The sequence below is a fragment of the Bombina bombina genome, chromosome 4 (assembly GCF_027579735.1).
Source record: "Bombina bombina isolate aBomBom1 chromosome 4, aBomBom1.pri, whole genome shotgun sequence".
NCBI classification, from domain to species: Eukaryota; Metazoa; Chordata; class Amphibia; order Anura; family Bombinatoridae; genus Bombina; species Bombina bombina.
Genome location: NC_069502.1, coordinates 155,205,811 through 155,229,970, shown reverse-complemented (window position 1 = coordinate 155,229,970; position 24,160 = coordinate 155,205,811). Strand labels below are relative to the sequence as shown.

At 39.7% G+C, this 24,160-nt stretch overlaps 1 protein-coding gene across 3 annotated transcripts in view; it reads right to left on the bottom strand.

Moving 5' to 3' along the window:
* The window catches only part of NBAS (NBAS subunit of NRZ tethering complex), a 1,903,611-nt gene that overhangs the window by 1,387,456 nt on the left and 491,995 nt on the right, over window positions 1-24,160 (bottom strand). For all 3 annotated transcript variants that reach the window (XM_053709663.1, XM_053709664.1, XM_053709665.1), the window contains exon 16: window positions 22,977-23,102. In XM_053709663.1, coding sequence (XP_053565638.1) covers window positions 22,977-23,102 — 126 coding nt within the window. The remainder of the gene's footprint in view (window positions 1-22,976; window positions 23,103-24,160) is intronic.

Below are 24,160 nucleotides of genomic sequence, written 5' to 3'. Positions count from 1 at the left end.
AACTAAGCAATCAGTCTCACTGACATCTTGCTCCTGCTAGGATCGAACCATCCTCAACAGAGAAAGGCATAGTCGAAAAAGAAGAGGGTTAAAATAAACCTCCTAAGCACTGATAAGGATCCAATACCTTAGTCTGACGATCCCTGATAAAAGATCTACTTAGGAATGTTAGCTGTCACCAGAATCGCATTCCAGCGGAAAAAACAGGAGCTTTAACTGGGTTCAAACCCACAACCATCTGCTACAGGAGCAATGGAGCTAAACACTACACCTCATCTCCCTTGAGTCCCTAAATGGAAACCAGGAATAGATAAGGACGCCATGAAAATTTGATCGGCTTCCACATTCAGATACCAACCTTGAAGCAAGGAAAAAAATGTAGGGAACATCCGTTCCTGAAGAGCCGGCTCATAGAGTGGATCACTGACAATGAGCCGTAGTGGGCCGCGGCACACCACCAAACATGAGATCCTCCCGATTACGCAGGAGTAAATCTCCTTCTCCAAAAGAGATTTACCCACTGAGAGGTACCAACTGGTATGAACCCAGACCAAATCCTCAAAGCAGAATTCTCGGCTGAGGAAACATAAGAATAAACGGAAGTAAACTCCTGTTCCACGGACCACCATAGGACACTCTCTCCCCACAGGCAGTGAAGCGACAAAGTCAAAACCGCCGGGAGAGTGGAGAGAAAACTCTCTCAGGACAGGGAGATCTGAACGGAACACTGGGGATCTATTCCCCCAACCAATATTACCTGTAGGTCTAAAAAAAAACAAAGGCCCTAAAAAATAGCTAAAGCTACCTCAAATAAAATGATATCCCAATCACTTAAAAATACCAAGTATAGATTAAATTAGGAGCGCTAAACCCAAGCAGCTATAGAGATCAAAATAACAAATTATTATCAATATAACAAATAACTAAGCATCAATAAAAAGAGTGGTTATTCTTATATAAAAAACAATATTTTAATAAAAATGACAAAACCACCGGTGGTTAAAAATTACACAATAAACAATTCATAATTGCTAAAATCTCCTTTAAAAATGTTTCAAAAACGGATATTTTGTTGCAGAGACCAGTATAAAATCACTGATACCAAATAACCAAAAGCGGATGGATCACAAATGGAATTAATATTGATCAAAATGTTCGTTAATGTCCAGCAAATGTTCAAACTGATAATTAAGGAATAGGGTAGAAATTCAGCTGTAATGGAAGATTACTCTGTAAAGTTAGTCGGTACACTTTAATTTTTAGAGTCCGTGACTCCTTCCCAGAATACGAAACCTTCAATGATTTCTCCGCATATATTCTACAATAGTAAAGTTTACCCAGGGTTCCGGTGTATATATTGTTACCTTCCGAGGCTCCACCGTTCTCTGTTAGAACTCGGCGTCGGGTTGTGATGCCTTCCGAGGCTCCACCGCTCTCCACTCAGGGTAGCTTGTTCCGGGTCACGTGTCAAGATCACAGGACCTTGAATGACCAATGACTATAGCGGATTACCGGGGATTTAGAAAACAATTCTTTTTGTTGAAATAAAGTTTGTGTACAAATACTTGATGGAATTTTTGTATCCAATAAAGTTATATGGTAATCTTCGTTAAAGAGAGTGTATATCAGAGCGCTCTGATTTCAGCACAGCTTATCATCTGCTTAACAGCCTTTTTCAAGATGAGAACTCCTTACCCATATCCCTCTATTTATCCAAACGATCTTCAATTAATGATACTCCTTTCTGTGTTTATTTAAAGGTACAGCTTTTTTGTATATAATAGCCTTGTGGAACTCTTCAGGATTCTAAATTGTTTTAAAACTTAAAGTATTTACAAAACAATCATTAAATACATACAGAAATTAATTATCAAACTTTTACTCCTTTTTAAATATACGATTTAAGTGATATAAAATTCATCAACAATCATTTTAAATGAATTAATAATTGTGCATGAATAAAGTGAATAATATTCCTTGTGTTCTACTATCTAATTTTTAATTTTTAATTTTTATATAATTGTGCTTGAAATGTGAATACCCTTTGTGTTTCATTTTAAATTGTATTTTGAATAATATGAAGTGAAAAAAAGAAAGGGAAAAAAGAAAAAAGTGCTAATCTTAAATTACTAATATATATGTAACTTATTCCATGATAGAATTAAAATCTAACTCTACATTAAGACCCCTTGGTTCTAAACTCTTAAATAAAAAAATTAATTCAGCCTCTGCCCTTAATAATTTTTTATTTATATCCCCCCCTCTAGGATCTCCTTTTATCTTCCTTATGCCCCAATATTTAAAATCTTTGGTATTTTGATTATGATACTCTTTAAAATGGCGAGATAACAAATGGCCCTCAAAACCATGTTCAATATTGAGGAGGTTTTCCCGTATTCTATCCCTAAGGGGGCGGGAGGTTTCCACTAAATACGGTTTCTTACAGGAACATTGTGCTAAGTATATTACATTCCTGTCTGTACATCTGATACAATCTCTAATTTCATAATCTTTATTTGTTGAGCTAGACGTTACATATTTTAATTTATTACTAAAACTATAAGCTGTGCACCCTATACATGGATAGAAACCCTTTAGTTTTTTATTTTGTATATCAACCTCACTAAGTTTATTTCCCGGTTTTCTAGGCATACTAGGGTCCCCCACAATGGGGTCCCTTTGCAGAATATACCAATGCTTGTTAAAAATATTTCTTAATTCTTTATGATTAATATTATAATTAGTGACAAATGGTGTCCATAATGTTTCTTTAGTTTTATTAATTTATTGTTATATCTCCTTTGTTTAAATTTAATTTCTAGTTGATCTGCTTGTACTTCAAAATCTGTTAATCTCGAACAATTTTTCCTTATTCTTGTGAACTGATTATTTGGTATATTTTCTATCCATCTTCTAAAATTACAGCTGTTATTGTGAATATAGTTATTTGAATCAACTGTTTTAAAATGAGTCGTAGTATACAATTAACCATCTATAACATCTAAATCGAGGTCCAGAAAATTAATATGGGTTTTGTTAATTTCATAGGTGAAATTTAGACCAAATTGTTTATCTTTAAGATCTTCCATGAAATACTCAAATATTTCTATATCACCCTTCCATATGATGAAAATATCATCGATAAATCTGCGATAGAGCGCCAAGTTTGCCCTCCAATTACCACTGAGTACAACCTTTTCTTCCAAATAGCCCATTAGACGGTTCGTGTAACTAGGGGCAAACTTGGTGCCCATCGAAGTACCTTGCACTTGAAGGTAAAATTGGCCATTAAAATTGAAATAATTATTTTTCAAAATGAACATAATACATTGTTTAATGAAATCTATTTGTTCATACCTTATATTTTTATTTTTTATTATTATTACCTGCAAGTCTGTTAAGACAGATTTAGAAAGAAAAAAAACCCGCCATGCCGAAGATTCGGCCTCAGCTGGCTATATCATGCTCCACCCCAGTGCCAACGAAGGCTAGAAGGGGAGCTGAAGGCCACATTTTGATAAGGAAATTTCGCAAGATCTCAGGAAAAAATGTCCTGTCCGTAAGACAAAACAGCATCCAAGAATCCAGCCTGGTGTCTACACCAGAAATTCAAGTCTAGATCCCACTCTGAGGATCAAAAAGACAAGAGAAATCCCTAAAAGTCTCTTAGCCGATGGTAAGAAAACCAGAAACGCCAAGACCCAGGAGCTACTGTAACATCTGGAAGCAGGATACTGCCACATTAAACCCCAGATCCCAAAAAGGAAACCTAGAATCAGAACAAGGTTTACTGGAAGATACGGTTCCTAAGAACAGGATTTGCTCAAAAGGATGGAACAGGAAAGACATTCATCTTCCTGAACAAAGGGAAGAAAGAACCTTACATTCTCCAGCAAAAAAGAGAACTAATAAGTTCTGCTTAAAAATCAAAGAACCCAATTAGGACGAGAAGTCCCTCCCCGTATTGGACCATGTTCCAACAGTGAAAAGAAAATATTCCCACAGTGCGATAGATACCGGGACAATGACTTCAAAGTCTCCCGAAAAACTTCCCTCTCTCTGCAAACCGAACACTAGCTCCGGCCTCTAGGACCCCTAGATCCATAAGATCCAGTATCAAGCGCCCATCCAAAGTAATACCGAACACAGGTCCATCCTGTTCTCTAGGATAGATGAACCTGCTGTGACTGACTTGGAAAGCTAGAAAAACTAAAACTCCTTCTCCTGTGTAGAAGGAAGGAGCAGACAAATAGTACCCACAACAGGTCCTGCCTGTCACCTAGGATACAACGCATCTGCCGGAACAATCAATGGCTAAACAGAAAAAGCTTAAGTTACAGAAACGTTAGAAAAACTGAGAATAATCAAATTAAAGAATATAAGTTCCGAGGCTTAAAATGTTTCTCGAAATTATCGGGGGAACCATCACCCCAAACAGAGATCTATATGCTTCCACTGGAAGTCACCAACAATCTCAATCATCTAAGTCGATAGTACCAAAAATCCCCTGCAAAGAAAAGAGTTTCAATACCAACCCAGAACTCTAAAAACAGAAAACGATCCAAAACGGAATAGAAAGGTAAAAATAAAATGTTAAGCACCCAAAACTGAAAGGAGTGTGCAAACAAAAAAAGGTCCAGCCTGTCACACAACACAAACCCGCCCATAGAGCTCGGAACTGGAATTCTAAATAAACAATAAAACAAAATGAAAATCAAGACTATAAGGAATAGCATCACCATCCATCTCCACTTGTCTAGGCAAGATCGTTATCTGAATTAGAGGACTGAGATTCAACTGACAGATCAGTACTGGGAACAGCTGACATTGCCAAAACCTCTCTCAGAAGTAAACGCAGGCGTGCCAATCGAAATCTTAATGCTAAGCCCTCCACAGTCAGATTAATCAAGTCCGTAGACTCCGACCCTAAAGGTTCTACCCCTGAAGCCTCAGAGGGAACTGCATCCCCAGAGGACTGATCAGACACAATCGTCATTTTACACGGCGGGCGTTGGGAATGAGAGCCTGGATTAACCCTTGACTTGCACGGAGCAGGAAGAGGTAACATCGCTTAGGCTGAAGAGATGGCCATGCGGAACTGCATAGTAAACTCTGGTGGAAACAAACCCCTTACAGGCAAAGGAGGAGCGGAACTCGGGAAAACTGCATATGTAGGAACAGAAGAATCTAGGAAACACACCCCACTGGATGAAGAATCCTCAGAAGCAGATTGTTCAGTGGTCTCTAACATCTCAAGATTGGCTGATGAGAACACCCTATTGCGGTAAATGGAACATAATTGAGAGGGCTGGATTACCCGGGCCTCCTCCCCTTATACCCCTTATGGCTGGGGCACTCACCACCTCCTATGACCCAGACAGGTAGAGAAGATGCTCCTCTCCGCAGACACCCGGTCAGGAATCAGAAGCGGGGGGGGGGGGGGGGGGGGCAAGAAACTAAACCACCCTCGGTCACATGGTGCTCATGTAGGACCGGCCCTGCTAAGGAAAGGCATGCCAGCTTAAAAAAGAACTGTGCAGTTCTCAAAATAAAAGATAACCTGTACGTTCCATATCCGCCTATGAGCCCAAACGTTCTTACACATAAGCAGTCGAAAACACATAATATGATTTAAAAAACCCCATTGTTCAATAATCCCCTCAGGAGATATTAACCCTTGATTCCATAAAGATAACGTAATCCCACTGAGACTCTGTCTTCTATCGTTAACGTGTGTAAAAAAAATTTAAACTATCTTACCGGAATCTATGCCGTGGAAGAGAAACACGGTCCTTCAAGTTTGACAGATTGTAGCAGCGCTTCTGACATGGACTTGAGTGAAGAAAGCAGGCAGCGAAACTCTGGATGGTTTCGCTTAAAGACTCTCCCTGCATCTCCAGGCTGTAACTTTCATCAATGTTCTCACTGAGAGGCTGACCCTTTCTAAGGAACTACTCAGAAATCTTCTGACACTTCTCTGCCAACCTCCTGTGACGAAAGGCAAAGAATGACTGGGGGATAAGGGAAGTGCAGGAGGTATTTAAGACTTTGTCTGGGGTGTTTTTGCCTCCTCCTGGTGGCCAGTTTCTATATTTCCCACAAGTAATGAATGCAGCTGTGGACTCTCCCTGTATTAAGAAGGAAAGTAAAGACTTTTTAGGAATTTGTTCTATATTTTAAAATCCAAAACAAGCCAAAAGGTGCCTTCTCTTTTTGGTACTATAAACAGATTTTTTATTTTTTTTTTAAAAACCCTGATTTATTTCTGAAATTGGAACTGGAGTAATCACTTAACAACTAAATATCTACCTCGCTTTAGAACATCAAAAAGCATCCTTAAAGTTAAAACAGAAATGTTATCACGAGGGAAATAAAGCAGGAAAAATGATGGCTAGAATACTAAAACGCACCAAATTAAAGTCATTTATCCATTAGTTTAAAACTCAGTAAAACACTGTAGTTCAAACAACTCCTGAAATATTAGACCAATTTCATCAATACTATTAAAAAATATATCATATTCAAGCGGATCCTATACATCAACACACGGATAAGGTGTCAGGGTGCCAGGAATCAGACTGAGACGAGAAGTGCAAAAATAATCACACCTTTATTAATAGCAAAAAATAATAAAAAAAAAAGTAGCCCCTCCAGTGAACCAAATACTGTACACGGCCCCTGGACATACGAGAGTCAATAATGCTGCTGACCTCATACTCCTCATGGTTGTCAACAAAGATAGGACGGGGATGAGGCAACACAGTGGTAAACCGATTACAAACCAATGGTTTCAAGAGGAAGACATGAAAAACATTGGAGATACGCATAGCAGGAGGAAGGTCAAGAGCGTAGGCCATAGGATTAACCCGTCGGAGTATTCGAAAAGGACCAACATAACGGGGAGCCAATTTATTGGAAGGCACACGAAGGTTCAAGTTGCGGGAAGACAGCCAAACTCTCTCACCAACCTGGTAGGAAGGTGCGGGCAGACGCCTACGATCAGCCTGGAACTTTTGGCGCTGCATAGAACGATGAAGGCAATCCTGAATCTGCCCCCACGTGGAACGAAGTTGCCGGAGATGCTCCTCCAAAGCCGGAATACCCTGAGACATGAATTAATCGGGCAACAAGGATGGTTGGAACCCATAATTCGCCATGAACGGGGATAACTTGGAGGAAGCATTAATAGCACTATTGCAAGCAAACTCTCTCAAGGGAGAAGTCAAATTAGTACGTATGGTAGCCAAAATATGGTCAAGAGGTATAACAGGAGTAGGTACAGACTCCTCCTTGGATAGAGGTGAAAATTGTCGAGAGAGGGCATCAGCCCTAACATTTTTACTACCAGGCAGGTAGGAGACCACATAATTAAACCGAGACAAAAATAGCGCCCATCTGGCCTGTCGGGGCGACAAACGTTTTGCTTCAGATAGATACGTTAAATTCTTGTGGTCAGTAAGAATGACCACAAGCACGCTAGTACCCTCGAGAAGATGTCTCCATTCCTTGAGTGTCAAAATTATGGCCAGTAATTCCCTGTCGCCAATTTCATAATTGCACTCCGTTGGAGACAATTTCTTAGAGAAGAAACCACACGGATGCAAGGAACCATCAGGCGTAGGACGTTGAGACAAGAGGGCACCTACTCCAGTCTCAGACGCATCGACTTCAAGAACAAAAGGCAGGACAGGGTTAGGATGAGCCAGAACTGGAGCGGCAGCAAAGGCAGTCTTAAGACTATCAAAGGCCTTAATAGCAGTAGGTGACCAATGGAGTGGATCATTCTCTTTACGGGTCATGTCTGTGATAGGTTTGACCAAGGAAGAAAAGTTTTTAATAAACTTTCTATAGTAATTGGTGAACCCCAAAAAATGTTGAATAGACCGAAGACCAACTGGGCGAGGCCACTGCAGAACTGCAGATAACTTGTCAGGATCCATGGAGAACCCTGCAATGGAGATAACATAACCTAGGAAGGTTACTTGAGTCTGATGGAACTCACATTTCTCGAGTTTACAAAACAGGCCGTTCTCACAAAGTCTCTGAAGAACCAGTGTAACATCAGAACGATGAGCCTCAAGTGTGGGTGAGTGTATGAGGATGTTGTCTAACTACACCACAACACACTGTTGCAACATATCTCGTAGGACATCATTAATAAATTCCTGAAAAACAGCAGGAGCATTACATAGGCCAAAGGGCATTACAAGATACTCATAATGCCCGCTCCTGGTGTTAAGTGCTGTTTTCCATTTGTGACCCTCCTTAATGGAGATTGTACGCTCCTCTCAAATCAAGTTTAGTAAAGACCGTAGCTCCCTTGAGGCGGTCAAAGAGTTCCATAATGAGCGGAATAGGGTAAGCATTCTTAATGGTAAGATGATTAAGACCCCTATAATCGATACATGGTCTTAACTCGCCACCCTTTTTCTTCACAAAGAAGAAGCCAGCCCCTGCAGGAGAGCAGGATTTGCGGATGATCCCCCGCGACAGAGCATCGGCAACATACTCCTCCATAGCACAATTCTCTGCAACAGACAGAGGGTACGCCCGGCTCCGAGGAAAAATGGCTCCGGGTTGCAGGTCTATGGCACAATCGTAAGACCGGTGAGGAGGCAAACTTTATTTTATGCGAATGATTTATCTCTATTAAAAAATATACAACAAGAACTAAACACATGGCATAACAAAACATTGTCTTTGTTAGGGAGACTACACGCGGTAAAGATGACCAAAATTCTATACTTGTTCCAGACAATACCCATTAACTTACCTACCTCATTTTTAAATAAGCTTCAAGTTGTTTTAAATACTTTTTTTCTGGCATAACAAACACCCTAGAATCGCCAAACCTATCATATACAGACCTAAATCTAAAGGCGGCCTAGGCATGCCAAACCTACAAGTTTATCACACAGCAGGAACGTTTTCACGTATTGTTGACTGGTGTAAACTCAAGACAAATAAAGAGTGGATACAAATAGAACATGACCTAGCAAAGAATAGACATCTAGGAGCTACTTGTTGGATTCCTCACTTACATAGATACCTAAGCCCCTTAACAGCTACAATAACTAAATTAACACTTGATACTTGGGATAAACACATTACTAAATTCCCTAACATCTTAACTATCCCCTCACCGCTGACTCCAATACGAAAAACAACCCAGAATTACATATATCCCTTAATAGATTGTATACACATATGTTGACCTTACAAGAAACAATCCTGTTATGCAGTTTTATCAGATGGCAAACTTAAATTCAAAACTTAACTACAGGAAAGCCATAGAGTATACTTTGCTCCATAGTTCAAATATTTTAAACTTAACCACTATATTACATCCCATTCAAAGAACGCATATATGCGTAGGCCCCTAACATTGTTCGAATCTATGTGTAACGCTACTACATATTCTAAAAGCACACTCTCACTCATTTACAAACTGCTTCAGACCACTATTCCAGAAAGCTCCCATCTTACTCTACTAAATGGTCAGATGACTTACACACACAGATAGCCCCAAAATAATGGTCTGAAAACTTTATCAATATGAGCAGTCATACCTCTTCCATAGCTAAACTAGAAACTAATCTAAAACTCCTATATCCGTGGTATTATAGCCCTGCCAGATTGGAATCCATTTTTAAACATACAAGCGCTATGTGCTGGAGAAATTGTGGTGAATTTGGAGACTTTCAACATATATGGTGGACATGCCATGAAATTACCCGTTACTGGCAAGAAATTAAAAAAGCCACCGAACAAACCCTTAGTATACCTTTAGACCCTACTGTTTTATTGTTGAACAACTTTCCCAGAATTAAATGCAAACTAAGGTACAGATTGTTGCTTCTCAAGCTTAATTGTGCTAGAAGACCTAGGAATTGGAAATCATCTACTATTATTGGGAGCAGGGCAGACTTCTTGGATTGTTTGTTTTTGTAAAAGAAGAGTTAGACTTCAAGGAGGATTTGAAATAACCAGAACTTTTGGAAAAGGGGGAATTATTCTGAGGCTTAGATTGGCAAAAAGTACGACAACGCCCTGCAAATCTAAGCTTACCCTTAGATTTCTTATCATGGGATGGAAAAGCTACGTTTCTCCCAGTGACTGTGGCAATAAAAGAAGCCAGTCCAGACACAAAGTTTTACCCTGAAAAGGGAGAGAAAACAGTCTGCACTTAGAAACCAAATCAGGAGACTAAGAAATATGCCACAAGGCTTGCCTAGCTAAAACAACTAATGCAGCATTTTTAGCATTAATTAAAATAATTTCCACTGCTGTTTTACAAATAAAAGAATTTGCTGTTCTCATGAGATTAATATAATCCTACATCTCATCCAGAGTGTTTTCACTGGAAACAAGTTCTAAGCGATTATCACATCAAAAAGCAGTGGCAACAGCAACACAGGCTACAATGACTGCAGGGCTAAAGATAAAACCAGCAAGCTGAAAGGATCACCTATGAAAACCTTCAAGTTTTCTATCTGAAGGATCCTTAAAAGACTAAATATCCTCCGAAAGAATAGTGATATGCATGGCCAACGTAGAAATAGCTGTGTCTACCTTAAGAATAGTTTCCAAGAGCTCTGTAATAATACAAGGGAGAGGAAACCGATTTAAATTTGGTAGATGGAACAAAAAGAATACCTGTTTTCTGCCAATCCTTAGAAATAATATCTGAAACTGAATGAGGCACGGGAAAAGAGGAAGGCTGCTTATGAGCTGCCTTAAGAAATGTATCAATCATCAGAATAGGTTGCTTGACTGAAGCAGGACAATCCTCTACCTCTTAAGCAATTAAATACATATATGTTCAAGCCTGAAATTAAAGAACAGATCCTCTGACACAACATTAGGGTCCTAAGACTTTAGAGAGACTCTACACAAAATAAGAGTCAGAAACACTACTATTATTAATGGGAAACAGAGTGGCTGCTCCTAAGGAAAGTCTTTGATAAGCTAAAGCCCACAGAAAGACCAACCTTCAAATCCTTGCAAATGTCTGCACTAAACAGATGGAGTTAAGCAAGCTAAAACCTTACTAAAAGCAGAGTGAATATTATCCTTACTTTTAGAAAAATTTCAGATGAACTCTCCTGGGAGCAACTTTGATAAGGTAAAGGCCCTGGCAGACTCTGAAACACAGTAAAAACCCTATAGGATTAACAATAGACTTAGCACATAAGATACAAAGCTGAGCAGAGGTATACACTTGGGAATCCTTAAAAAAGCAAACACAAACAAGAAGGGGTTAAAGTAGATGATCAGCTGACGGTCCAGAGGACTGAGCTGCACCCGTTTATTCCATAGTACCAGTAAGGCAATAGATTAAGCATCAGAAATTGACTGAAGCAAATAAGCAGTATTAATCACACAAACGGTTAACCCTGAAGGGCAGAAAGGGAACAATGTAAAACTTATTAACCCTTAAAAGGTAAACAGTAAATATAAACATAAGGTACTGTTTAAATAAGAATTAAAAAAACAAGGGGGTCGACTTACATAGCAAATAACAGCACATAAAGGGTTAAATAAAAAATTGTACCAAAAATGTATCCTATAAACCTTCCTACATGCTGAGAATGTTACAGCAACACAGGAACAGGAAGGGATTATAAACGCAGAAAAGGAATGCTAAAAAGAACACAAACAATTAACCCTTGGCACACCAGCACTACTGGTGTGCAGTAAAGCTAAAAAAAAAAAAAAAAAACACACTGTGTATAGCTCAGAAGCAATTTTTAAGCAAGTTAAATTTAAAAGTAAAGTAACCTCAAACTTACCCTCAGCTGCAGCAACTTGCTTCCAGTAGACAAGTCCATCCTAGGCAGTGCGAGCATAATCCCAAGGATCTTAATCAGTAATAGCATCTCAACCCACAGGATTGGTGGACAAGGCCACATTTCACCTAGGGAGGGCTGTGGATCCACAAAGAGCAGCTCACTGTAGACCAGGGGATTGAGGGACATTTCACCTATGAGGCCAGCAACATTTCTTCTCTGAGAAAATACCTTTTACTGCCTGGTTGAAAACTCATTGTCTGCCTTTCTGAATGACAGGTTACTGCGAGGGCCTCAGATCAGTTAGAGGATCCCCTTTCAAACCATGGATAGATGTTGCACTTCACATTCATCTCACTCTTCATCAAAGTGGCAAAAGAAAATGACTGAGCATAATGGGAAGTGAGAGTGCTCAAGAGGGGAATATACTCAAACATGATGATGTGTGGACTCTCATCATCTGATGGAAGAAAAGTTAAATTCTATTGAGGGCCAAAAGTTCTGAATTTAAAGTAAAAGGATACAGAATAAGAGAAAGGCAAAGTTAGGCTACGGGTTATGTCCACCATGCCCAGAGCACAAAAACACAAAATTTATGCTTACCTAACAAATTAATTTATTTAATGGGGGTAAGAGTCCACAATCCAATACTCCTGTGAATGACTTTCCCTGCCACTAGGAGGGGGCAAAGATTCCCAAAATCCAAGAGCTCTATATAACCCCTCCCTCCTCTATGGGTAATTAGTCTGCTGTATAGCCAAGCATGAAGAGGCAGGAAAAAAAAAAGATCAAAATAATAAAGGAGCTAGGAAAAAAGATGTCCTATAAAAGAAAAAAACACCACCAAAAAAATATAATGGCGGGGTCTCATGGACTCTTACCACCATGAAAGAAATTAAGTTATCAGGTAAACATAAATTATGTTTTCTTTCATAAAGGTGGTAAGAGTCCACAATCCATTACTCCTAAGAACCAATGCCAAAGCTGTAGTGTAGAGAGTCCACGAGTAATGGGGAAAAAATAGTCCTAAAAGAAAGATGCCCAGGCCAAACTGGAGCAATGAGAACGACTGAAAATTGTTTTGTTTCTTTTGCCAGAGTAGTTTCAAGTTCAGGCAAGAGGAAAAAACACATAAACAAGCAGAAAAGATCAATAAGCAACGAAGCCATCCGCAAATTCTGCCTGAGGTTACACTGACCTCACAACATAACTGAGAAGTTTAGCCGAGATGCTAACAAATTTATCTACAGAACACTCACAAAAAAACAAATTATGCTTACCAGATAATTCCCTTTCCTTCTGTATGAGGAGAGTCCATGGTAGCGGCTCCTGCCTACGCAGCAACTGCCGCTGCAGGATGAAATAAGAACCCTGTGTGCTGAAACATCTTTCTTAACAGGGTCTCTAATTTCTTATCCATGGGCTCCTTAGACGAGCTAACCTCAAGTGGGATAGTGGTGTGCTTAGCGAGTGTGGAGATAGCTCCAGTGTTGTAGCATCGCTCCTGACATGGGCTTGAGTGATAGAAAGTAGGCAGGGGTGTCTTTGCCTACTCCTGGTGGCCAGGTTCTGTATTTCCCGCAAGTAATGAATGAAGCCGTGGACTCTAACTTAAGATTTCTCTAATCAGCCAGAGAAAATGACATGGATATCGAATCCAAATGATACCCCAGAAAGGAACTTTTGAAGAATTAAGGAACACCTTTAAAAGATCGTCCAACCATGCTGTTGAAGAAACAGACTGCTGAACAAATAATCTTTTAAATAAAAAGTTAAAAACCAGACAAAGAAGCACTGCAACACCCTGGGTTCTGTTACCGACAAAAGCACGCCCAGAATCTAGAAAAAAAAATTCCATTAACTAAATCGAGACCAAAATGATAAAGCAATAAATAGCAAATATCTCGGAAACTGGAACATACAAGTAAATATCCCTTACTCTAACAACGAAACTGGAATAACCACAAGCGAAATTAGAAATAGAGGAGGATGTCCTAGCCATTAAGGCCCCGTCCAAATAGAACTTTGCTTGTAGATAAAGACAAAATAAAATGAGTTGCTTAGAGAAACAAAATTGCTTATAGGACCTAATGGAACTAAAAATGATTAGAAGCTTTGCTATACCCCTGGACTAGTTTCCTTAATCCTGCAGAAACCAAGACAGTAATATTATCCAAACAATCTCTTTCCCAGAAAGGAAATAAAAGTCTACACCATTATAGCAGACCAGTCATGAGATGCTTAAAAAAAAAAGGCCTACCAAGGACACATTTCTGACAATAGTATTAATAATGACAGAAACAACAACACAAATAAAAAGATAAGCACAATAGGAAATTGCAAAGTCCAGAAAATCTTACTAGTAGAGTCAACAACAAAAAATGCTAACAAAGACTATAAAACTAAAATAGCAGAAATTTTAATTAAGCAATATTCAAATTTGAATTTATATATTTGTAATAATATTTCTAATGCTTTCTTTAAATGTAAATTATTATGCAATATTTGAAATAGAAACATTTGAATTTAAATATTTGTATCTATTATGTATCAATTTACTACATTCCCTACCACATAAACTATTACCTCTGAATAGTATTTGCTAAATCGAATGCTACATTCGAAATTTAATGAACAAACAAACAAAAAAGCAGTAATACCCATAGAAGCAAAATTAGGTTTGAATGTATTAACATAATTAAACATGAGTCACAAATATGCTGAAGGAGATAACTCAATTATAGCATAAAACTACAGACAAGTAGAAAAATGAATAAATAGTAAAATCCCCACTTAAATAAAGCTCATAAGGATGAGGAAACTTGTATACAATAAATATCTTAAACCATAGCTTCCCAAATCAGAATACTCCATTATAAGGGGTAATGTGATCTAAAATTATATATGTCCCCAAAGAGATAACTAAGTAAGGGAAAGAAACAAAAAAACTCCAAATAAAGGGACAGTCAAGTAACAAAAAAACTTTCATGATTCAAATAGGACATGTCATTTTAAACAACTTTCCAATTTACTTTTATCACCAATTTTGATTTGTTCTCTTGGTATTCTTAGTTGAAAACTAAACCTAGGAGGTTCATATGCAATTTCTTAGACCTTGAAGGCCGCCTCTTATCTAAATGCATTTTGACAGCTTTTTACCATTAGAGGGCGTTAGCTCATGTGTTTCATATAGATAACATTGAGCTCATGCACGCAAATTTAGGAGTGAGTACTGATTGGCTAAAATGCAAGTCTGTCAAAAGAACTGAAATAAGGGGGGCAGATTGCAAAGGCTCAGATACAAGGTAATTACAGAGGTAAAATGTGTATTAATATAATTGGCTATGCAAAACTGGGAAATGGGTAATTAAGGGATTATCTATCTTTTAAAACAACAAAAATTATGGTGTTGACTGTTCCTTTAAGCTTAAAACTACAAAAAAGTAGTTAAGTATAAATAAAAAAATAAAATTAAATTAAATTACCTTTGGAAGCAAGAACAGTATTAACTTGGTTCAACTACATCAGAACATAAAAACAAGTATTACATAAATATGCAGGGAGAGATACCTCAGCTTGCTTATATACATTAGGGCTGGGCGATATGGGTGAAAATAAAAAATTACTATAAAACCTTAATTTTTCAATAAAACGTTTATTTAACACTACAAAATCTCACTGTACATGTTTCTCAATGTCCAATACACTCTTGGAGCATAAAAATACAAACCAGAAAATAGTTAAAATAAAATTAGCTACCTGTGCTGTGGTTACATAGAAGAAAACAGAATTTATGTTTACCTGATAAATTACTTTCTCCAACGGTGTGTCCGGTCCACGGCGTCATCCTTACTTGTGGGATATTCTCCTCCCCAACAGGAAATGGCAAAGAGCCCAGCAAAGCTGGTCACATGATCCCTCCTAGGCTCCGCCTTCCCCAGTCATTCGACCGACGTAAAGGAGGAATATTTGCATAGGAGAAACCATATGATACCGTGGTGACTGTAGTTAAAGAAAATAAATTATCAGACCTGATTAAAAAACCAGGGCGGGCCGTGGACCGGACACACCGTTGGAGAAAGTAATTTATCAGGTAAACATAAATTCTGTTTTCTCCAACATAGGTGTGTCCGGTCCACGGCGTCATCCTTACTTGTGGGAACCAATACCAAAGCTTTAGGACACGGATGAAGGGAGGGAGCAAATCAGGTCACCTAGATGGAAGGCACCACGGCTTGCAAAACCTTTCTCCCAAAAATAGCCTCAGAAGAAGCAAAAGTATCAAACTTGTAAAATTTAGTAAAAGTGTGCAGTGAAGACCAAGTCGCTGCCTTACATATCTGATCAACAGAAGCCTCGTTCTTGAAGGCCCATGTGGAAGCCACAGCCCTAGTGGAATGAGCTGTGATTCTTTCAGGAGGCTGCCGTCCGGCAGTCTCGTAAGCCAATCTGATGATGCTTTTAATCCAAAAAGAGAGAGAGGTAGAAGTTGCTTTTTGACCTCTCCTTTTACCAGAATAAACAACAAACAAGGAAGATGTTTGTCTAAAATCCTTTGTAGCATCTAAATAGAATTTTAGAGCACGAACTACATCCAAATTGTGCAACAAACGTTCCTTCTTTGAAACTGGATTCGGACACAAAGAAGGCACGACTATCTCCTGGTTAATGTTTTTGTTAGAAACAACTTTCGGAAGAAAACCAGGTTTAGTACGCAGAACCACCTTATCTGCATGGAACACCAGATAAGGAGGAGAACACTGCAGAGCAGATAATTCTGAAACTCTTCTAGCAGAAGAAATTGCAACCAAAAACAAAACTTTCCAAGATAATAACTTAATATCAACGGAATGTAAGGGTTCAAACGGAACCCCCTGAAGAACTGAAAGAACTAAATTGAGACTCCAAGGAGGAGTCAAAGGTTTGTAAACAGGCTTGATTCTAACCAGAGCCTGAACAAAGGCTTGAACATCTGGCACAGCTGCCAGCTTTTTGTGAAGTAACACAGACAAGGCAGAAATCTGTCCTTTCAAAGAACTTGCAGATAATCCTTTCTCCAAACCTTCTTGAAGAAAGGATAGAATCTTAGGAATTTTTATCTTGTCCCAAGGGAATCCTTTAGATTCACACCAACAGATATATTTTTTCCATATTTTGTGGTAGATTTTTCTAGTTACAGGCTTTCTGGCCTGAACAAGAGTATCAATGACAGAATCTGAGAACCCTCGCTTTGATAAGATCAAGCGTTCAATCTCCAAGCAGTCAGTTGGAGTGAGACCAGATTCGGATGTTCGAACGGACCTTGAACAAGAAGGTCTCGTCTCAAAGGTAGCTTCCATGGTGGAGCCGATGACATATTCACCAGGTCTGCATACCAAGTCCTGCGTGGCCACGCAGGAGCTATCAAGATCACCGATGCCCTCTCCTGATTGATCCTGGCTACCAGCCTGGGGATGAGAGGAAACGGCGGGAAGGCATAAGCTAGTTTGAAGGTCCAAGGTGCTACTAGTGCATCTACTAGAGTCGCCTTGGGATCCCTGGATCTGGACCCGTAGCAAGGAACCTTGAAGTTCTGACGAGAGGCCATCAGATCCATGTCTGGAATGCCCCACAGTTGAGTGATTTGGGCAAAGATTTCCGGATGGAGTTCCCACTCCCCCGGATGAAATGTCTGACGACTCAGAAAATCCGCTTCCCAGTTTTCCACTCCTGGAATGTGGATTGCAGACAAGTGGCAGGAGTGAGTCTCCGCCCATTGAATGATTTTGGTCACTTCTTCCATCGCCAGGGAACTCCTTGTTCCCCCCTGATGGTTGATGTACGCAACAGTCGTCATGTTGTCTGATTGAAACCGTATGAACTTGGTCTTTGCTAGCTGAGGCCAAGCCTTGAGAGCATTGAAAATCGCTCTCAGTTCCAGAATATTTATCGGGAGAGTAGATTCTTCCCGAGACCAAAGTCCCTGCGCTTTCAGGGGTCCCTCTGGTCTGCGGAAGCTCATCCCCTGTGACAGGTTGTCCAGGGACAGCCACCAACTGAGTGAATCTCTGGTCCTCTGATCTACTTGTATCGTCGGAGACAAGTCTGTATAGTCCCCATTCCACTGACTGAGCATGCACAGTTGTAATGGTCTTAGATGAATTCGCGCAAAAGGAACTATGTCCATTGCCGCTACCATCAAACCTATTACTTCCATGCACTGCGCTATGGAAGGAAGAGGAACAGAATGAAGTATTTGACAAGAGTTTAGAAGTTTTGATTTTCTGGCCTCTGTCAGAAAAATCCTCATTTCTAAGGAGTCTATTATTGTTCCTAAGAAGGGAACCCTTGTTGACGGAGATAGAGAACTTTTTTCTACGTTCACTTTCCACCCGTGAGATCTGAGAAAGGCCAGGACAATGTCCGTGTGGGCCTTTGCTTGTGGAAGGGACGACGCTTGAATCAGAATGTCGTCCAAGTAAGGTACTACTGCAATGCCCCTTGGTCTTAGCACCGATAGAAGGGACCCTAGTACCTTTGTGAAAATTCTTGGAGCAGTGGCTAATCCGAACGGAAGTGCCACAAACTGGTAATGCTTGTCCAGGAATGCGAACCTTAGGAACCGATGATGTTCCTTGCGGATAGGAATATGTAGATACGCATCCTTTAAATCCACCGTGGTCATGAATTGACCTTCCTGGATGGAAGGAAGAATTGTTCGAATGGTTTCCATTTTGAACGATGGAACCTTGAGAAACTTGTTTAGGATCTTGAGATCTAAGATTGGTCTGAATGTTCCCACTTTTTTGGGAACTACGAACAGATTGGAGTAGAACCCCATCCCTTGTTCTCCTAATAGAACAGGATGAATCACTCCCATTTTTAACAGGTCTTCTACACAATGTAAGAATGCCTGTCTTTTTATGTGGTCTGAAGACAATTGAGACCTGTGGAACCTCCCCCTTGGGGGAAGCCCCTTGAATTCCAGAAGATAACCTTGGGAGACTATTTCTAGCGCCCAAGGATCCAGAACATCTCTTGCCCAAGCCTGAGCGAAGAGAGAGAGTCTGCCCCCCACCAGATCCGGTCCCGGATCGGGGGCCAACATCTCATGCTGTCTTGGTAGCAGTGGCAGGTTTCTTGGCCTGCTTTCCTTTGTTCCAGCCTTGCATTTACCTCCAGGCTGGCTTGGCTTGAGAAGTATTACCCTCTTGCTTAGAGGACGTAGCACTTGGGGCTGGTCCGTTTCTGCGAAAGGGACGAAAATAAGGTTTATTTTTGGTCTTGAAAGACCTATCCTGAGGAAGGGCGTGGCCCTTGCCCCCAGTGATATCAGAAATAATCTCTTTCAAGTCAGGGCCAAACAGCGTTTTCCCCTTGAAAGGAATGTTAAGCAATTTGTTCTTGGAAGACGCATCCGCTGACCAAGATTTTAGCCAAAGCGCTCTGCGCGCCACAATAGCAAAACCAGAATTTTTCGCCGCTAACCTAGCCAATTGCAAAGTGGCGTCTAGGGTGAAAGAATTAGCCAATTTGAGAGCATGAATTCTGTCCATAATCTCCTCATAAGAAGAATTATTATTGAGCGCCTTTTCTAGTTCATCGAACCAGAAACACGCTGCTGTAGTGACAGGAACAATGCATGAAATTGGTTGTAGAAGGTAACCTTGCTGAACAAACATCTTTTTAAGCAAACCCTCTAATTTTTTATCCATAGGATCTTTGAAAGCACAACTATCTTCTATGGGTATAGTGGTGCGTTTGTTTAGAGTAGAAACCGCCCCCTCGACCTTGGGGACTGTCTGCCATAAGTCCTTTCTGGGGTCGACCATAGGAAACAATTTCTTAAATATGGGGGGAGGGACGAAAGGTATACCGGGCCTTTCCCATTCTTTATTTACAATGTCCGCCACCCGCTTGGGTATAGGAAAAGCTTCGGGGGGCCCCGGGACCTCTAAGAACTTGTCCATTTTACATAATTTCTCTGGAATGACCAAATTCTCACAATCATCCAGAGTAGATAACACCTCCTTAAGCAGAGCGCGGAGATGTTCCAATTTAAATTTAAATGTAATCACATCAGGTTCTGCTTGTTGAGAAATTTTCCCTGAATCTGAAATTTCTCCCTCAGACAAAACCTCCCTGGCCCCCTCAGACTGGTGTAGGGGCACTTCAGAACCAATATCATCAGCGTCCTCATGCTCTTTAGTATTTTCTAAAACAGAGCAGTCGCGCTTTCGCTGATAAGTGGGCATTTTGGCTAAAATGTTTTTGATAGAATTATCCATTACAGCCGTTAATTGTTGCATAGTAAGGAGTATTGGCGCACTAGATGTACTAGGGGCCTCCTGTGTGGGCAAGACTGGTGTAGACGAAGGAGGGGATGATGCAGTACCATGCTTACTCCCCTCACTTGAGGAATCATCTTGGGCATCATTTTCTCTAAATTTTGTGTCACATAAATCACATCTATTTAAATGAGAAGGAACCTTGGCTTCCCCACATTCAGAACACAGTCTATCTGGTAGTTCAGACATGTTAAACAGGCATAAACTTGATAACAAAGTACAAAAAACGTTTTAAAATAAAACCGTTACTGTCTCTTTAAATTTTAAACTGAACACACTTTATTACTGCAATTGTGAAAAAGTATGAAGGAATTGTTCAAAATTCACCAAAATTTCACCACAGTGTCTTAAAGCCTTAAAAGTATTGCACACCAAATTTGGAAGCTTTAACCCTTAAAATAACGGAACCTGAGCCGTTTTTATATTTAACCCCTTTACAGTCCCTGGTATCTGCTTTGCTGAGACCCAACCAAGCCCAAAGGGGAATACGATACCAAATGACGCCTTCAGAAAGTCTTTTCTATGTATCAGAGCTCCTCACACATGCATCTGCATGTCATGCTTCCCAAAAACAAGTGCGCAATAGAGGCGCGAAAATGAGACTCTGCCTATGATTAGGGAAAGCCCCTAGAGAATAAGGTGTCCAATACAGTGCCTGCCGGTTATTTTACATAATTCCCAAGATTAAAATAATTCCTCAAGGCTATGGAGTATAAAATATGCTTATATATAAATCGTTTTAGCCCAGAAAATGTCTACAGTCTTAAAAGCCCTTGTGAAGCCCTTTTTTTCTTTCTGTAATAAAAATGGCTTACCGGATCCCATAGGGAAAATGACAGCTTCCAGCATTACATCGTCTTGTTAGAATGTGTCATACCTCAAGCAGCAAAAGTCTGCTCACTGTTTCCCCCAACTGAAGTTAATTCCTCTCAACAGTCCTGTGTGGAAACAGCCATCGATTTTAGTAACGGTTGCTAAAATCATTTTCCTCTTACAAACAGAAATCTTCATCTCTTTTCTGTTTCAGAGTAAATAGTACATACCAGCACTATTTTAAAATAACAAACTCTTGATTGAATAATAAAAACTACAGTTAAACACTAAAAAACTCTAAGCCATCTCCGTGGAGATGTTGCCTGTACAACGGCAAAGAGAATGACTGGGGAAGGCGGAGCCTAGGAGGGATCATGTGACCAGCTTTGCTGGGCTCTTTGCCATTTCCTGTTGGGGAGGAGAATATCCCACAAGTAAGGATGACGCCGTGGACCGGACACACCTATGTTGGAGAAATATTTAGCAGTACACTACAGAATCTTACTGTACATGTTTCTCAATGTCCAATACAATCTTGGAGCATAAAAATACAAACCACAATAGTTAAAAAGTAAGGCACTTTAAAGTTTTTCTACAATACTCACTTTATTGCTCATAACTTTGAGCTGTCCCACCGCCACACCACTCCCATTTGACTCCCACACACTCTGTTTCACTGGCATACTCAGGTCTGCCCATGGCCACACACTGGTCCGCCTCTCATCCTCCCTCTCCGCCTCCGTTTTTATTACAAATCTGAATATTTTATTTTTTAAATAGCGTACTCTCGCGGTTTTTAAACCACAGCGATTAATCGTGGTTTAAAACCAAATCCGCGATTAATTGTGCAGCACTATAATACATTAAACATTGGTAGTAAAAGTGTTCAGATACTTTTAGCCTCCAAAGTAGGGCAGACACAGAAGTTTCCATAATAAAATTATGATAAATATCTGCAAAAGAAAGAGCTGTAAAAGAGAGAAATTACATTACCCCTCATAAGAAAGCTTCATCAAAAAAAGGTGCACCAAACAAAGGCCCATAAGTAAGGAAAAAATGTGCCAAAACAAGCGTGCACATAGGCGGCAAAAAAGTTACTGAAGGGGCAACAAATATAAAATAAAAACATGCTCCTATCTATAAAGTCTGTGTATCAAAACGTCAATGAGCTCTTCAAATAAATAAGGGGTAATATAACAATTATATGCCCCAAGGCGATATTTAAACATATATAATCTTGCCCAAATATAAGGTTAATAGAGTGTTTGAAAAAATAAACAGTACTTACTAATATCATTCTCCTGCTAGAAACACTAACAAGAAACTAGTTCAGTAATAAAAATATAGCAGAGGACATAATATAGGAGTAATCTGTAGACCCAGTAGAAAAAGGCAAAAGACAAGTCACTTTGACATACATAGGCGTTCGGTGACTAAAACTCTTATAGGAAAGAAAAAATTAGTCACAACCTGTACTCCTTAACTTCCCTCCGAAAAACACTGTATTTTGAGGGGAAACCCATCAGAATCCCTAAGAACCCCTCTCAACAAAAAAAAAATGCACATCTTCCTTGTCTCCTTCCTCCAGCAGAGGCAAAGATAAGACTAACAACCAAAAAGGAGGGAGGGGATAGATAGAACTCTTGGCGTTTGGGAATCTTTGCCTCCTCCTAGTGCCAGGGAAGGAAATTCCCTGGAGGAATGGATCGTGGACTCTTATCACCTTTATAAAAGAAAAGAATAACAATGATAGAGGCATGGAAGGAGAAGTCATACACACTAATAAAGAAGGATCTCTGTCCAACCTCTTCTTAAAGGGCCATCTTAACTCAAGTATAAAAAAACGATTTATTCAACAAATGCCCTCACATGTAGCAAAATATCAAAGGTTTTTTTGTTATAAGCCAGAACAAAAAACTAAAAACTATTAGCAATTAATTTATAGTACATAATTATTTTTTCAAAAACTGAATAAATCAAAACAATTTACCTACAATTCTGGGGAGAAAAATAGGCATGTTCTGTTAAGTTGTCTCTGTACACTTACTAGGTAGTCCTGGATTGTTGCAATATTTACTGTGGATTTCCTCCACTGCCTCTGATATACCAGATCTGTGTCAAGACCATAAGCTTGTGCTAATGACAAAGCCTCACCATATTCTTCATTGTCAATCTGAAATATAGAAGAAGGAAATGAAAACATCTCTCAGTGCTAGAACAAAATAAGATCTGTCAAAATAATCTATCTTGTACCCAAATCTTTCTTAACCCCTTAAGGACCCACTTCAGACAAAAACTTCCCCAAAAGACCAGAGCATTTTTACCATCACTACATTTAAACAAAAATAGAGCTTTTTTTTAAATTTAACTATCAAAACTATATTATTTTTTTTAGAAGACAACCCAAAGTATTGATCTAGGGCCATTTTGGTATATTTCATGCCACCATTTCACCGCCAAATGCGATCAAATAAAAAAAATTGTTAACTTTTCCACAATTTTAGGTTTCTCACTGAAATAATTTACAAACAGCTTGTGCAATCATGACACAAATGGTTGTAAATGCTTCTCTGGGATCCCCTTTGTTCAGAAATAGCAGACATATATTGCTTTGGCATTGCTTTTAGGTAATTAGAAGGCCGCTAAATGCCCCTGCACACAACACTTTTATTATGCCCAGCAGTGAATGGGGTTAATGAGGTAGCTTGTAGGGTTAATTTTAGCTTTAGTGTAGAGATCAGCTTCCCACCTGACACACCCCACCCCCTGATCTCTCCCTGAACCCTCTCAAATAGCTCTCTTCCCTCACCCACCCCCCAAAGGTCACCCCATCTAAAGTACTGCCAGAAAGTAAGCCAGTAGAAAAACAGAATTTATGTTTACCTGATAAATTACTTTCTCCAACGGTGTGTCCGGTCCACGGCGTCATCCTTACTTGTGGGATATTCTCTTCCCCAACAGGAAATGGCAAAGAGCCCAGCAAAGCTGGTCACATGATCCCACCTAGGCTCCGCCTTCCCCAGTCATTCGACCGACGTAAAGGAGGAATATTTGCATAGGAGAAATCATATGATACCGTGGTGACTGTAGTTAGAGAAAATAAATCATCAGACCTGATTAAAAAAACCAGGGCGGGCCGTGGACCGGACACACCGTTGGAGAAAGTAATTTATCAGGTAAACATAAATTCTGTTTTCTCCAACATAGGTGTGTCCGGTCCACGGCGTCATC